The 15,225-nt window shown below is 40.8% G+C and overlaps 1 protein-coding gene and 1 pseudogene across 1 annotated transcript; one reads left to right on the top strand and one right to left on the bottom strand.

Moving 5' to 3' along the window:
• Positions 1-2,635: 2,635 nt before the first annotated feature.
• Positions 2,636-13,163, top strand: LOC115774631 (solute carrier family 22 member 5-like). Its single transcript, XM_030721989.1, is given in 11 exon segments — positions 2,636-2,839; positions 4,508-4,551; positions 5,471-5,609; positions 5,814-5,917; positions 6,468-6,622; positions 6,721-6,851; positions 6,853-6,893; positions 7,061-7,193; positions 7,444-7,538; positions 12,567-12,781; positions 12,973-13,163. Coding segments are annotated over 11 exon segments (1,452 nt in total).
• Positions 13,164-13,192: 29 nt separating this feature from the next.
• LOC115774632 (solute carrier family 22 member 5-like) lies at positions 13,193-13,992 on the bottom strand (annotated as a pseudogene).
• Positions 13,993-15,225: the final 1,233 nt, after the last annotated feature.

Raw genomic sequence — 15,225 nt, forward strand, 5'->3', positions numbered from 1 at the left:
TTACCCATGCAACAGGCTGGAGACCTGTACAGGGTGTACCCTGCGTCTCGCCCTTTGACAGATGGGATAGGCTCCAGCACCCCACCTCAGCAAGCCTGAAAAGGATAAGTGGAAGAGAATGGCTGGATGGACATGACACTCCATTATTAGCCATTGCCATGGTAGTGAAGACAGGTTGATACACAGAGCTTACAAAGACTTACTTAAACAGATAAAATAACGAAACGAGGAGTAAATTCTCAAAATTTGTTTCAGGTAATTGAAAAAAAAAAGAAGAAGAAAGAAAACAGTGAAAGTGATACAGTAGAACCATGTTCATACATTTGTATGTGGTGTGTACAGCACTCTCCTGCACATTATTTGCTCACTAACGAAGGAAAACCAGTTTCCAAAAAAATTGCTGAAATGCCTTAAAAACTTGATCAGGTTTGTAATTAACCTTTTGGAACAATACAGTAACTATTTCAATAAAAATACAAAGTCAGATCTTTATGACAAGGGCCATTTCCCACACTCTTGGGTCTACATATCCCTCCTTCTGATGAATAATTTTTATCCCCAGTGGGGACAAAAATTATAGCCTCCACTAAATGGATTTCAGTAATGCAACTTAAATACTATTGTGCAAGCAGTAAAATCAGGCCTCTGTTCCTATTCCAAATCTACTATAAACCAAGCATAACTTTGCAGCAGTCCCCTTCACAGGAAAGAAAAAGAGAAGGCGAGAAGTCTATAAAAGCAGAATTTTTTCTTAATCTGACAAGTAGGAAATACTGTTGTGGCCTATTTATTTATTCATTCATTCTGGTCGACAGCAGGTTGTGCTGTTGCACTCTGAAATTATTTCATATCAAATACTGAATTAGCTGACCTGGTTGAGTAGCACTGTATGAGTGTCTAAGTGGGATTTTTTATTTTTATTTATTTATTTTTTTGTAGCAGGTTCATTTGTTACATTATGTTTGATCATGTGCACAAGAGGAAAGGACTAATTACCTACGCCAAGGAGGTTATGTTTTCGGTCGTGTTGGTTTGTTTGTTTGTCTGTTTGTCTGTCTGTCTGTTTGTTTGTCAGCAGGATTACTCCAAAAGTTATGAACGGATTTCGATGAAATTTTTGTGGAGTGGTTGGAAATGACAAGAGGAAGAAGTGAGTAAATTTTGGCAGTGATCCGGATCACCATCTGGATCCAGTAATATTTTTAATGATTCTTCACTATTGCGGGATAGGGGGTTGGCCTTGGCGGAGGTTTGCGCTCTCTGAGTGCTTCTGGTTAATTAATGTAATTTTAAAAAGAGATATTAAATTATTCTTGCAAATGCGGTGGTTAAGTTGAAGTTGATTAGTTCATAGTTTATAAGAACACTGTGGCTGAATTATTTTCATGAATAAAGACTTTTCAGAAACCACAAACGTCTATTTTTCACAAATCACACCCCGCTGACACCCATATTGGTGTGCTGTGCGCACTGTAAGTGTATAATTATGTTTCCTTTAACCTTAAATGCCTCTTGTGTAAATATATAAATTTTTCCTAAAAGTGCACATCCACTTAAAAGGAGATATTGCCGTATATCCCAAAATTAACTCTGCTGCCACCTAGTGGTCGGATGTTTTTTGTCGCTTGAAGGAAGGCCCTCAACCAACATACAGAAAATAAGTGTTTAGCCATGTTACATCTTACATGAACAAGATCCTGGGTCTAATCACAGGCATTTTCCTTGTTTTTGTTAGTTTGCAATAGTATAAAACATGTGCCTGGGGAAGCAGGGTAGTACTGTGGTGATAATGAAGTTGATCACAAAAAAAGAAAAATCTTTTTTGTCTTTTCTCTTTATAACAGGATGAAGTGCCCATACCTCACTAGAAATAAGACCCTGGTGCCGTTGGATAGTCCACTATGATTATCTTTTCTGGTCAAAGTAGATGTTACTGCCAATAGATACCATTACTATTGTTTACAGTCCATAAGATATTTTATTGTCTAAATAGTTAAAGTTGTTTTATACATAAAGTTTTATAATGAAGACAAAACCTATAGTTTTCCCTTTTTTTGTCTCATTTTAATATTTTCTATAAAATGCACAATTTACTACAATTTACACTGTTTTTCATCTTAATTTGCAAATTTTCATGTAAAATATTGACTTGAAAGTTGTCAATAAAAGTTACAAAATGAGTTGTCATTATAACCACCATTAAATATATGCTTACACTGATCCTGTTCATGCTTTCACTGTATCAGCTGGATAACTGTGTTATCCTTTGTGTAAACACACTCCTAAATCCTCGGTAGATGGTAATACATGTTTAAACAGTTGTGCGCAGGTCAGAAGGCTTCCAAATTTCTTGGAAGCTAATTATGCCACGTGACAGTCAAAGCGCAAGATCAGAAAATTTTAACTTTTTATTACCTGAGTATAAAAAGTCAAATGTGGAATTGAATAACTTTAAGAATGTATATAACTTAAAAGCCCTGCTGAGTTTCTGGAGTTCTCAGTGGCCTTCAGAGGATCACTTCATTATTTTTTAAAATTCTGGAAACCCTGCGAGTCATTTTTGCTTTGAAGGCTTCCCCCCCCCCCCTTTTACAACAGAGAAAGCAAGGATTTAAAGAGATAGGATTCTGAGAGTATGCAGGACTATGATGAAGTCACAGCATTTCTTGGTCAGTGGGGACATTTCCAACAGACTGTTTTCTTTCTACTCTGTTCCAGCGTGCTGCCAAATGGATTTGCTTTTTCTCTTGTCTTCCTCACTGACATTCCCAATCATCACTGCCTGGTTCCCGATATCAATGTGACAGAAGATTGGCACCAAGCTATCATTCCAGTGGAGGTAAATAAGTTTATAAATACAAGAGCAGAGGTGCATGTTTGCCAGTTTGATCGATTATCTTAACCACATCTGTACAGCTAAGCCACTCATGCAATCAACACCTCTCTGAATCTATTATTTTCCCCCCAAAATTTTGTTTGTGTTTTTCTTCTTTTTCTTTTCTTCTTTTCAATGTGTGTTCTTCTGAGTTATTACGAAATGTAAGGCAGTGAAATGCAGGCTTTTTTTTTTTCACTTTGCATTTTCCAATCTAAACTATCAGCAAGAAATGGGAGTTATGAAGCACATAACTGAAAGACAAAGAAAACCCTTCAGATAAAGCAAGATTTGCAGGAAAACTTTAGCTGAAAGACAAAATAGTGTTTCCACTCTGCAGTTTTAATACACAAACTGCAACATCATAACAAAAGTCTGGCATCTGCAAGATAACATCTGCACCCTAGGTCACCAATAGCGCTTAAATGAAAAAAAAAATATGAAAAGTTTCCCCTTTTCTTCTTTTTCCTTAACTACACTAAACATGTCGACAATCTCACAAAATATGAACTGTAACCCTTCTGTTCTTTCTATCTGTTCTCTTATGTCTTCAGACTTCTGCATTTTGCCTCTTTGTGGACTTTCAAACATGCATTCTCAACTTTGGTCTGAACAAATTACTTGATTGGCTGGGTAGCTTCATGTGGGATGAGTTACAATGCACGCCACCAGTCTGTGTATTTCCTGTGTGGACTCACTGACTACTGTAAAGACAAAAGGAAAAGCTGAGCAGATTAAATGGCCTCTAGAACAGCATCTGGGTCTGGATCTAGACTGTGGTCCACCTATTGGTGACCTAGGGTCTAAGTGGTTATTATGAGGACTGAGGTGTCAAAATGGTGTCACAGTCCTGGAATTTGAACCCCAGGATTTGTGTTTTTAGACTTTGAATTCTTTTTTATTTTTAAGCATTCTCTATTTTGGTTATGATTTTGAGTTTTGTTGAGTTTGTTGAAAGTTTTTCGTTTATAGCTTTAAGGTTTCTCTTTATCACAGTAATGCCTCCTCTCGTTAGTTATTGCTACTTTGGTATTTTGAATCATTTGTTTTTTGATCTGGCCTTTGCAGTGTCCTCCCGTATCTTGTAAAGTCTTTGTCTCTGTAAAATGATTCCCTGCTGGGTTACTTCCTGTTTGACTCTGGTTGTCTTTTGTCTTGTATTTAGTGTTATTTCTTCCTTTGTCATTAGTTCCAGCTGTTTTCTGTTGCCCAGGTATTCCTCTTCCCTTGATTCTTCTCAGTGTGTCTGTGTGTTTATATATAGCCTTAGTTTCTTTTTGTCCTTTCTCAGATTGACTGTTTGTCTCCCTGGTTTGTTCTGCTCATCTGCCTGTATTTTTTGCTTTAGATTTCCTTTGCTTCTGTGTGCTGGACGAATGCTTTTTAATTGTTTTGTTTCTTTTGTTTTTGACTTATTCCTTGACCTGAAAAAAGGTTAGCCTTTCATTATCTTGCCTGCCTCTGAGTCTGTTTTTGGGTTCTTTAAACCTAATCATGGCAAACAGTCTTAAAGTTTAGACCCACAGTTGCAAAGTTTTGAAGCATTTCCTTCACACTGTGGTCATTAACACAAAGATGACTTTACTGAAAAATAAGCTACTAATTAAATAAATGCATTGATGTAACTGTGAGGTGGTAAATGGGAAGCTGGAGCTAAGCAGATGCAGCAGATACAGGCTGGATGTGGTCAGAAATCTGTCGGCTTAGAGATATATTCCAGGCCAGGATCATGGAGGCTTGTATGGATGGGTGGAGCTACAGTAAAGGTATCTACCAGTCTACTATAGTCTCTGAGATAAGTGTGTTTGCATTTGCTGATATAGTTTAAAGTGTAGTATGGAAGTACAGTACAAAATGTGAACCATGAAAATTGATTACCTCAGCATCAATAAGTCAGTCATTCAGTCACACAAAAGCCCTGCTGAGTTTCTGGAGTTCTCAGTGGCCTTCAGAGGATCACTTCATTATTTTTTAAAATTCTGGAAACCCTGTGAGTCATTTTTGCTTTGAAGACTCTTTTTTTCTTTTACAACAGAGAAAGCAAGGATTTAAAGAGATAGGATTCTGAGAGTATGCAGGACTATGATGAAGTCACAGCATTTCTTGGTCAGTGGGGACATTTCCAACAGAGTGTTTTTGTTCTACTCTGTGCCAGCGTGCTGCCAAATGGATTTGGTGCTTTTTCTCTCATCTTCCTCACTGACGTTCCCAGTCATCACTGCCTGGTTCCCAATATTAACATGACAGAAGATTGGCACCAAGCTATCATTCCAGTGGAGGTAAATAAATTTATAAATTCAACAGCAGAGGTGCATGTTTGCCAGTTTGATTGATAATCTTGGCAACACCAGTACAGCTAAGCTACACATGCAATCAAAAGCTCTCTAAATCAAATATTTTCCCCAAAGGTATTTAGTGCGTTTTTCTTGTGCAGTTAACTGAGGCAGTAAAATGCAGGCTATTTTTTTCTCGCACTGCATTTTCTAGTCTGAACTATCAGCATGAAATTTGAGTTATGAAGCACATAACTGAAAAACAAAGAAAACCTTCAGATAAAGCAGGATTTGCAGGAAAAATTAGCTGCAGGAGATACAGGCTGGATGTGGTCAGAAATCTGTCTGCTCAGGGATATGTTCCAGGCCAGGATATTAATCTCACCAACCTGGAGCAAGAGCATTGTGTGGATGGGTGGAGCTACACTAAAAACGTCTACCACTCTACTATAGTCTCTAAGGTAAGTGTGTTAGCATTTGTTGATATAGTTTAAAGTGTAGTATGGAGGTAGACTACAAAATGTAAACCATAAAAATTGATTACTTCAGCTTAGCATCAATAAGTCAGTCATTTCAGTCCAAGCATTATATGATCAAAACGTGGACATGGAGTCTCTTTGGTCTTTGTATTTTTCTATTTAATTGTTTATGCATGGATATTTCAGTTTGACTTGGTATGCACTGAAGAGTGGAAGCAGCCATTCACTTCCACCATTTACTTCCTGGGAGTTTTAGTTGGATCCTTCTTTTCCGGACAGCTGTCAGACAGGTAAAGCTGAAAACAATACTTTTTTGTCTATTCATTTTAAGATCTGCAGCACGGTGGCGCAGTGGTTAGCACTGCTGCCTCACAGTTAGAATAACATCTGGAAGGCCTGGGTTCGATTCCACCTTGGCCCAGGCCTCTCCCTCTCTCTGTGTGGAGTTTGCATGTTCTCCCCGTGCTTGCGTGGGTTTCCTCCGGGTACTCCGGTTTCCTCCCACATTCCAAAGACATGCATTTACTGGGGTTAGGTTAATTGGCTACTCTAAATTGCCCATAGGTGTGAATGAGAGTGTGAAAGGTTGTTCGTCTTTCTGTGTTGGCCCTGTGACAGGCTGGCGACCTGTTCAGGGTGTACCCTGCCTCTCGCCCTATGACAGCTGGGATAGTCTCCAGCCCCCCCGCGACCCTGAACAGGATAAGCGGATGGATGGATTTTAAGATCTTTTAAATCAGTCATTACATATGAAATGTTTTTGGGGTTTTTTGTAGATGTAGATGTAGTAGATGTTTATTTGTTTTACACTTTATTTCATCAATTGACTTCTCACTGTAGATTTGGAAGAAAGCCTGTTCTCTTTGTAACCATGGCCATTCAGACTGTTTTCACCTTTGCTCAAATCTTCTCACCATCTTGGGCGGTGTTCTGCATCCTACTTTTCATCAGCGGTTTGGGACAAATCTCTAACTATGTTTCTGCTTTTGTGCTAGGTAAATATATAAATGTTTTGTTCTTCAGTTGCTACAACAATATGTCTATATATTATCATTGACCCGTTGGTTTCTGTTGGCTTTCTCTTTTTGCGTAGGCACTGAAATCTTCACTGGCAATGTGCGGGTCCTGTTCTCATCTATGGGTGTATGTCTTGCCTTTGCCTTTGGCTTTATGATGCTTCCTCTCTTTGCCTACTTTTTAAGGGACTGGAAATCTATCCTGCTGGGTTTTATCTGTGCCTGGCCTACTTTACATTCCTCTCTGGTGGTAGGTTGTTCTCGAAAAAAATATCATAAAAAATATAAAATATCAATTCTTAATATATAACCTCTTGCCAGGGGTCAAAGACAATATAGGCAATAAAATGTTATAACTTTTGTTCAGCCTGATCCAAGTTAAACCTTTTTGTTTCTTTGTGTTGAATACTGATGCAGGTTGATCCCAGAGTCTCCTCGATGGTTGCTCTCACAGGGAAGAGTGGAGGAGGCAGAGGACATAGTGAAATATGCTGCTAAGAAGAACAAAGTGGAGCCTCCCCAGGTTATCTTTGAGGATTTCAACTTACCAGTAAGTTGGCTTTGACTTAAATCGTGTACATCCATAAAAAGGATCTGTGCAAGCAACATAAATGTCTCTCTCACAGTACACAAAAAATATCCAAGTAGTTATCAGAAAAAAAAAAAAAAATCTGCTGTTACCAAAAACCAACCCTGAAGCAACAGGTATTACTATTCGAAGAGGTCTAATAAAGCTAAAAATTAAAAAATAAATGAATAAATAAATAAAGCGACTGAGACTTGGGTTTTGTATCTTTTAGGCAGATAAGACTCAGGCTAAGGAGCACCACAGTATCTTCAGCCTGCTAAGAACTACAAACATCAGAAACACATCTTTCATTCTGTGCCTTGTCTGGTAAGTGTTAAATCAAAGCAGTTAGAGTTTAGGTACTTGTAGTATATAAAGTGGATCTATTTACTTCAGTGGAACCACTCCCCTTGTTACTCAGTTCACCTATAGGTTATCTGCCAGCGCAGTGATATGTTCTCTGTGAGTCTATCGTGAAGTTAAGTAAAGTCATGTTCAATCTACCTCCGTGTTGGATCATATGTTCATGTCACTATGTGGGAGTAAAGACACAACAAATTGGCGACGAGTAAAACCGGACCCTAAATAACTACACGAAACGGAAAATTACGACCAAGGGGACGGAGAAACGACGGAACAAAACCTAGCAAAGGATCCGTGAGTAACAGTGCATAGCACACAGTGAAAGGATAAACGGATAAGATTTGCACTTCATGTCCGAAATGGCTTACGTTGGGAAAGTTGAGGAGATTGATAGCTTAAGTGAAGACTGGGAATCATACATAGAGCGAGTGGAGTTATACTGCGACGCTAATGATATCGGGGATGACAAAAAAGGTCCCGTTCTCCTCAGTCTAATGGGAGCTAAAACTTACAGTCTACTGCGTAATCTCCTGAGCCCTGCGAAACCATCGAGCAAGTCATACAAAGACATCGTTGAGACGTTGCAGAAGCACTTAAACCCCGCACCACTAGTGATAGCAGAAAGATTCAGGTTTCATAAACGGAACCAAACACAGGATGAAAGCATATCTGAGTATATGGCCAAACTGCGCAAACTCTCGCAGCATTGTGACTTTAAAGATGGACTTAACGATGCCTTAAGAGATCGATTGGTATGTGGCACTCATTGTACAAGCACACAAAAAAGGCTATTGTCAGAAAAAGAGCTAGATTTGAAGAAAGCACTAGAACTCGCTATCTCAATGGAAACAGCAGCTAAAGGTGCATCAGAGCTACAGAAGAAAACCCTTGAAAACGAAGTGCATCAAATGTCTCTGAATGGGAAAAAGCAAAAATGCTACAGGTGTGGTAAATCCTCTCACCATGCAAACGAATGCTGGTTCAAGGAAAAGACATGTAGGAAATGCCATAAACAAGGCCACATAGAAAGAGCATGCAAAACAGACCAAACTAATACCCAAAAGAAAAAAACTGGAAAGAACAAAGGTTTTAAACCTAAATCAAAGGTCAAAGCAAATGAAATGCACAAAGTAACAGAACATTCAGACAACACAAACAGCAGTGAGGAAGATGATTTATCATGCTTAGAGCTGCATAGCATAACTGAAAAAGACCAGAAAATTATATGGGTCACGACAACAGTGTCTGGAGTGAAACTTAAAATGGAACTGGACACGGGTTCAGCCTTGTCAGTTATCTCTGAGACCGACTATGACAGGCTGTTTTCTCACTTACCACTGAAAAAGACATCAGTGATGTTAAAAACGTACACAGGTGAAAAGGTGTCACCCAAAGGAAAACTTAAAGTGGATGTGGCCTATGGTGGTCAAACACACAAGTTCGAGCTCTATGTCCTGAAAACCACAGGCCCAGCTTTACTAGGACGTGAATGGCTAAGAAGAATTCAGCTTGACTGGCATGCAATAACCCTAAATATCTCGACAAACCCCAAGAGCTCCATCCCCAGCTCTGACCAGAGACTGTCAGAGTTGTTGGAGGCTAATGCACATGTGTTTAAGAAAGGCATTGGTAAACTTAAACATCTAAAGGCCAAAATTGAGCTTCAAAAAGATGCCAACCCGAAATTTCACAAAGCGCGCCCAGTCCCGTACGCCCTACGTCCCAAGATAGACGCCGAACTGCAGAATTTGGAGGCATCCGGCATTCTCTCAAAGGTTGACTGGAGTGATTGAGCTACGCCCATTGTTCCAGTGATGAAGAAGGGTAAATGTGAAGTGCGTATATGTGGGGACTTCAAGGTGAGCATTAATCCGGTGCTGCGCACAGTACAGTACCCCCTTCCACGCATCGAAGACATCTTCTCATCATTGGCTGGTGGGGAGAGGTTTTCAAAGATCGACTTGTCACAGGCCTATCTCCAGATGGAAGTGGAGGAGTCAAGCAAAACGTTCCTAACCATCAACACTCATAAAGGCCTTTACCAATACAATCGACTTGTGTTTGGTGTTGCTTCAGCTCCAGCCATCTGGCAAAGAGCCATGGATCAAGTGCTCCAGGATATTCCTGGAACACAATACTACCTGGATGATATTATCATAACGGGAAAAGATGATGATGATCACTTCCAGAACCTGAGCAAAGTACTCACCAGGCTGAATGAGTACGGTCTACGCGCAAAGAGAGAGAAATGTGAGTTTTTCAAAAGTGAAATCTCATACTGTGGACATGTCATCGACAAGCACGGCTTACATAAGTCACAAGAGAAAATTGAGGCAGTGCTGAAAGCACCTACACCTGAAAATGTGTCGCAACTGAGATCATACCTGGGTCTCGTCAACTACTACCACAAGTTTCTACCAAACCTTGCTTCAGTGCTGTATCCACTAAATGCGCTTCTGCAGACAGGAGCGGAATGGCGTTGGTCTGAAAAATGCAAAAAGGCATTTGCAGAAACAAAAAGACTAATGACATCTGATGAGCTACTTACCCACTATGATCCATCCAGACCCATCCGTCTAGCATGTGACGCGTCCCCTTACGGCATTGGTGCTGTCTTATCGCACACAATGGTTAATGGACTTGAACGCCCAGTTGCATACGCCTCAAGGTCCCTTTCAAGTGCCGAACGCAATTATGCACAGATAGACAGGGAAGCCCTTAGCCTAGTATGGGGTATCAAAAAGTTCCACCAGTACCTCTATGGCCGAAGGTTTACCTTAGTGACTGATCATCAGCCCCTAGTGTCAATATTCAATCCACGGAAAGGAGTCCCAGTGATGTCAGCCGCACGACTACAGCGATGGGCCCTGTTCTTAGGAGCACACTCGTATGACATTGAGTTCAAGGGGACTAAACAACATTGCAATGCTGATGGGTTGTCACGCCTCCCACTGTCAACCCATGTGGAAGAAATTCCATCTAAAAGGGACCCGGCGGAAATGTTCCACACAACACTGATAGACCAGCTGCCAGTTACAAATGCCATGATACGAAAAGAAACGCGGAATGACCCAACACTGTCCCAAGTGTATGACATCACAGTACAAGGCTGGCCGGGCCATGGGAATCCATGTTTTCCTGAGTTCTCGGCAAGACGTGATCAGCTGTCAGTTTGCCAGGGAACATTAATATGTGGATCACGTGTGGTAGTGCCCCCCAAGCTTCGCACCAGAGTGTTGGACAGTCTACATGAGGGTCACGTAGGTACGGTGAAGATGAAAAGCCTGGCCCGTAGCTATGTATGGTGGCCAGGGATTGATAAACAAATTGAGGACATCACCAAAACCTGCCTTGGATGCCAGAGCATTCAAAACGCACCACCACAGGCTCCCCTACACCCTTGGGAATGGCCGTCTGCACCCTGGCAGAGAGTGCACATTGATTTTGCTGGCCCGTTCATGAACTCTATGTTTCTCATAGCTGTGGACGCTCACTCAAAATGGCCAGAAGTAGTTCAAATGAAATCAACAACGTCCAAAAAGACTATTTCCATCCTGAGAACCATCTTCGCCAGGAATGGTCTGCCTGAGCAAATTGTGAGTGACAATGGCCCACAGTATACTTCTGAGGAGTTTCAGGATTTCATAAAAAGGAATGGTATCAAGCATTTCAAGTCAGCACCTCACCATCCAGCAACAAACGGGTTAGCAGAACGGTTCGTACAAACATTCAAAAAGTCCATAAAGGCAATGACAAAAGAAGATATCTCTCTTCAACACAAAATTGACAATTTCCTCCTGGTGTACCGAAATTCTATCCATGCAACAACCAATCAGACACCTGCAATGCTGTTTATGAACAGACAGCTGAGATCTCGCATTGACCTTCTAAAGCCGAACCTGAGAGGAGAAGTGCAGAATAAACAGTTCCACAGTTTTTCAAGTGAAACGGCAAGAAGCTTCGATGTAGGACAGCAGGTACTGGCTCGTGACTACCGCGGGGATAAGTGGACGCCTGGAAAGATAGTCACTAGGTGCGGTCCTCTGATGTACGAGGTGGACACTGGCGAGCATACATGGAGACGTCATGTGGATCAGCTGTTGACTGCTCAACCATGGACGCCGGAGCGACCGACACATCCAACTGATCCTGGGACCGACTTCGACCACAGTATAGTAACACCCACAGTTACAGAGGAAGTGTCCCCTACAGAGAGCACTCCACAAGTTCTGAGACGTAACCCTGAACGACTTAGGGCACCACCGAAAAGATTGGATTTGTGAGTTACTAATGTCACTTATGGACACAATCTAAAAAAAAAAAAAAAAAAAAGTTTCAACATATGTCAACTGAATAACAGATTGTGTCAAATGCATGGGCAATGTTGTATGTTACTTTAGTTATGTAGCATTAATCTACAAGGGGAGGAGTGTAGTATATAAAGTGGATCTATTTACTTCAGTGGAACCACTCCCCTTGTTACTCAGTTCACCTATAGGTTATCTGCCAGCGCAGTGATATGTTCTCTGTGAGTCTATCGTGAAGTTAAGTAAAGTCATGTTCAATCTACCTCCGTGTTGGATCATATGTTCATGTCACTATGTGGGAGTAAAGACACAACAGTACTAATAACATCCACTGTGTATGATTTCCCATGAATGGTAAGAGGGCAGAAAAAAAGCTAATTTAGTTAAGAAGAGTAGCGTGTATTGCTGTAAACTGACAAACCCTCGATGGTCTTATGTCCTGTTCACTGCTATCCCAAAAGTCTCCCAGAAAAGCTCCTCACTGCTAAGTCAAAAGAAGTAATTGGGAAGTGTTGGACTGTAATGTATGGTAATCTAGCACATTACAGAGATTTGATTATTTGTTCTGGTAGTGAGGAGTGTAGTAGTAGTAGTAGTAGTTTTAGTAGTAAAGTCTACTATGACTACTTAAAAGCAGATTCCTTATCAGCCCTACTACCATGTTTTACTTGGCATGTGTTTTCAGGTTCAGTCTCAGTACTGGCTACTTTGGCCTGTCCCTAAATACATCCAGACTCCATGCTGATCCCTTTATCAGCTGTTTCATCTCAGCAGCTGTGGAGGTTCCAGCATATATTTCCAGCTGGCTGGCTTTGCGGTACCTTCGGCGACAACTCTCTGTTATCTGCGTCTTGCTTCTTGGAGGAGTATCACTGTATTTCATTCAACTGGTGCCTCGTGGTAAGCAGAAAAAAGTGCTCCAGATTGTGAGTGTCTGAGGTTTTTCAGGCACAAAGAGTTTTGGCACCATAATAGCTCCTGTATCAAATACCAGCACTAGAAATAGGTGCTGAAGGAATGATGTCAATTAGTATACAGTCTTACAAAAACCTTACACATCTTATACAAAACTTTTTGTTTTTCCCCTTTAGGTCTATCTTATCTGTCTATTGCTCTAGAGATGCTGGGCAAATTTGGTATTACCACTGGTACAGCCCTGATGTTTGCATACACAGCAGAGCTTTACCCAACAGTGGTCAGAAACACTGCAACAGGAATGTGTACTACCGTATCCAGAGTGGGAAGCTGTATTGCACCATTTTTGTTAAAGCTGGGTGAGTAAAGACATTTTTCGCAGTGCAGCAGTGCAGCTCACACTGAAGGTAAAGAGGGCAAAATATTTGAATTCCTAAGTTGTATTTTCTCAGCAAGAAAAAAAAAAAAAGCAGTGCAATGTGTTCTAGTCTAAAGCATAAAAAAGCATTGTTCCTGTAAGTCACACAGCCTGTGAAATCTTTCTACAAATTACAGCGATAACTACAAATACTGGTTTTGTGTTATTTGGGGAATTGTTGCCGCATCAATTCTGACGTCGTGATGAATTCCAATGACAAAGGGAGTTTTTCCAACATACTTTATGTATACCATAACATGTAGCCTGTATACAGTCGCTTAGTTGTACCTAACATAAAACCAGAAGCAGCGTCCTCTAGATTTAGGAAAAGGCGTGTACAGACCTCAGATACGATAGTAGAAATGTAGATGCTCTGGTCATACTCCCATCCGTCCAAGCAGCCACATTAGACAGATTCACGTCAACGCCGGGCAGCAAGCCTTTTTCAGAGAATATCAGTATATCATCCAGTTTGTATCTGGAACACCTGCTGCGCACCAACGCGTCACCTTGGCTGCTCTCTTTCTCCAGCGGGATGCTGCTGTTCTTCCATGCGGGGGTGAGGTTGAGATGCGCGGGTATGAGGCAGTGGTGGGACGGCGTGTCGGCGAGGAACACAGTGGACAGGGCGGTAAAACCGTTAGGGATTATGGTCAGAGAGAGGAGGAAAAACACCTGCTGCTGGAAACGACCCCATTCTCCGAGGAAAGCCGTTGAAGCTTCGTAGTCGGTCATGCTACTGGTTTCTGCTCAGGGTACACACAGTGGACCAGTGTTAAGAAAAATGAACTGGTGACTGGAGTGGGCATTTCTTAAGCAGATGTTTTGTTTCAACTACTAAACCATCCCTCCCACCTCGCGTTATTTTATTTATTGGCTAGGTTTACCAAATTAACTTGTCTTTAAAGGGACAATCCGTGATGTAAACTACATTAAGACAGTTATAGCAGGTCTATATAACATTACTGATGAATTAATTTTAAAATGATGACAGTAAAATACTTAGTTACATTTAGTCAAATTTCCTTCTGTATGGTTGGATATGAGATCAGTTGGCAGCTATGCCAGTTTGACTCATTGACATGCGGAAGATGTGAAAGATTTATTTTCAAGAAACCAGCAGACACTACAGGAAGTTACTGCTCCCAACCAAGAAAAAATACACTTTAATCGCCTTAAAATGAGAAAATGTCATATTATTTTCCTAAACATTATGACAGCAATATCAATTTTCTCATACAGCTTCATTAACAGTTTATTCATTTAACAAACAGGGGCCTCATTAGCATGTGGAAGAACCATACACAGCCACAACAGCCTGGCACCTCCTCCTCATGCTGGTCACCAGCTTGGTAACACGGTGCTGTGGGATGGCATCCCATTTTTCAGCCTGCATTTGTTGCAAGTTAGCCAATCTTATCTCGATATCTCTGCACTGACATTGCCTACAATGATGACAAGCCTTGTTGTCAGCACCTGGGGTACCAGAAGCTCAAAACAAGAGTCAATAGCAGAATAAGCTGTTTGGCACTGGCAGATTTGGCCAGTTTTTTATGGGTGCAGCCTATGTAGCTTCTAGCTGAAGAAAACGTAAGCCTGAACTGATGGTCTCTGTCCTTTATTCGTCAGCTTATATTACATACAGACCAACGTAAGAGCTGAATGAATGAAGGATAAACAACAAAGGCATAGTACATTAAACTATTAGCAACAAAATGTAACAAATATCGTATGACAAACTGAAACGATTGACACATATGATGCATATAATTTTACCTTGTTGCCATCTCTCAGCTGAAGCTAAACTCCTTGTTTACTCTCCCGATTTCTCCTTACTTTGTTTGCCTCTCCTGGCAATCCTTTAGCTTACACTGCTGTTTGCTACGCCTTTCATTACCTTTCGACATCACATGTGAAGAGTTCTTTCCTTTTCAAAATAAAACATCCGTCTTTACAGGAAACGACTGAACAGCTAGAATAACAAATACGTATTGCAAACCTTATAACGTTT

Source organism: Archocentrus centrarchus, chromosome 24 (assembly GCF_007364275.1).
Source record: "Archocentrus centrarchus isolate MPI-CPG fArcCen1 chromosome 24, fArcCen1, whole genome shotgun sequence".
Taxonomy (NCBI): domain Eukaryota; kingdom Metazoa; phylum Chordata; class Actinopteri; order Cichliformes; family Cichlidae; genus Archocentrus; species Archocentrus centrarchus.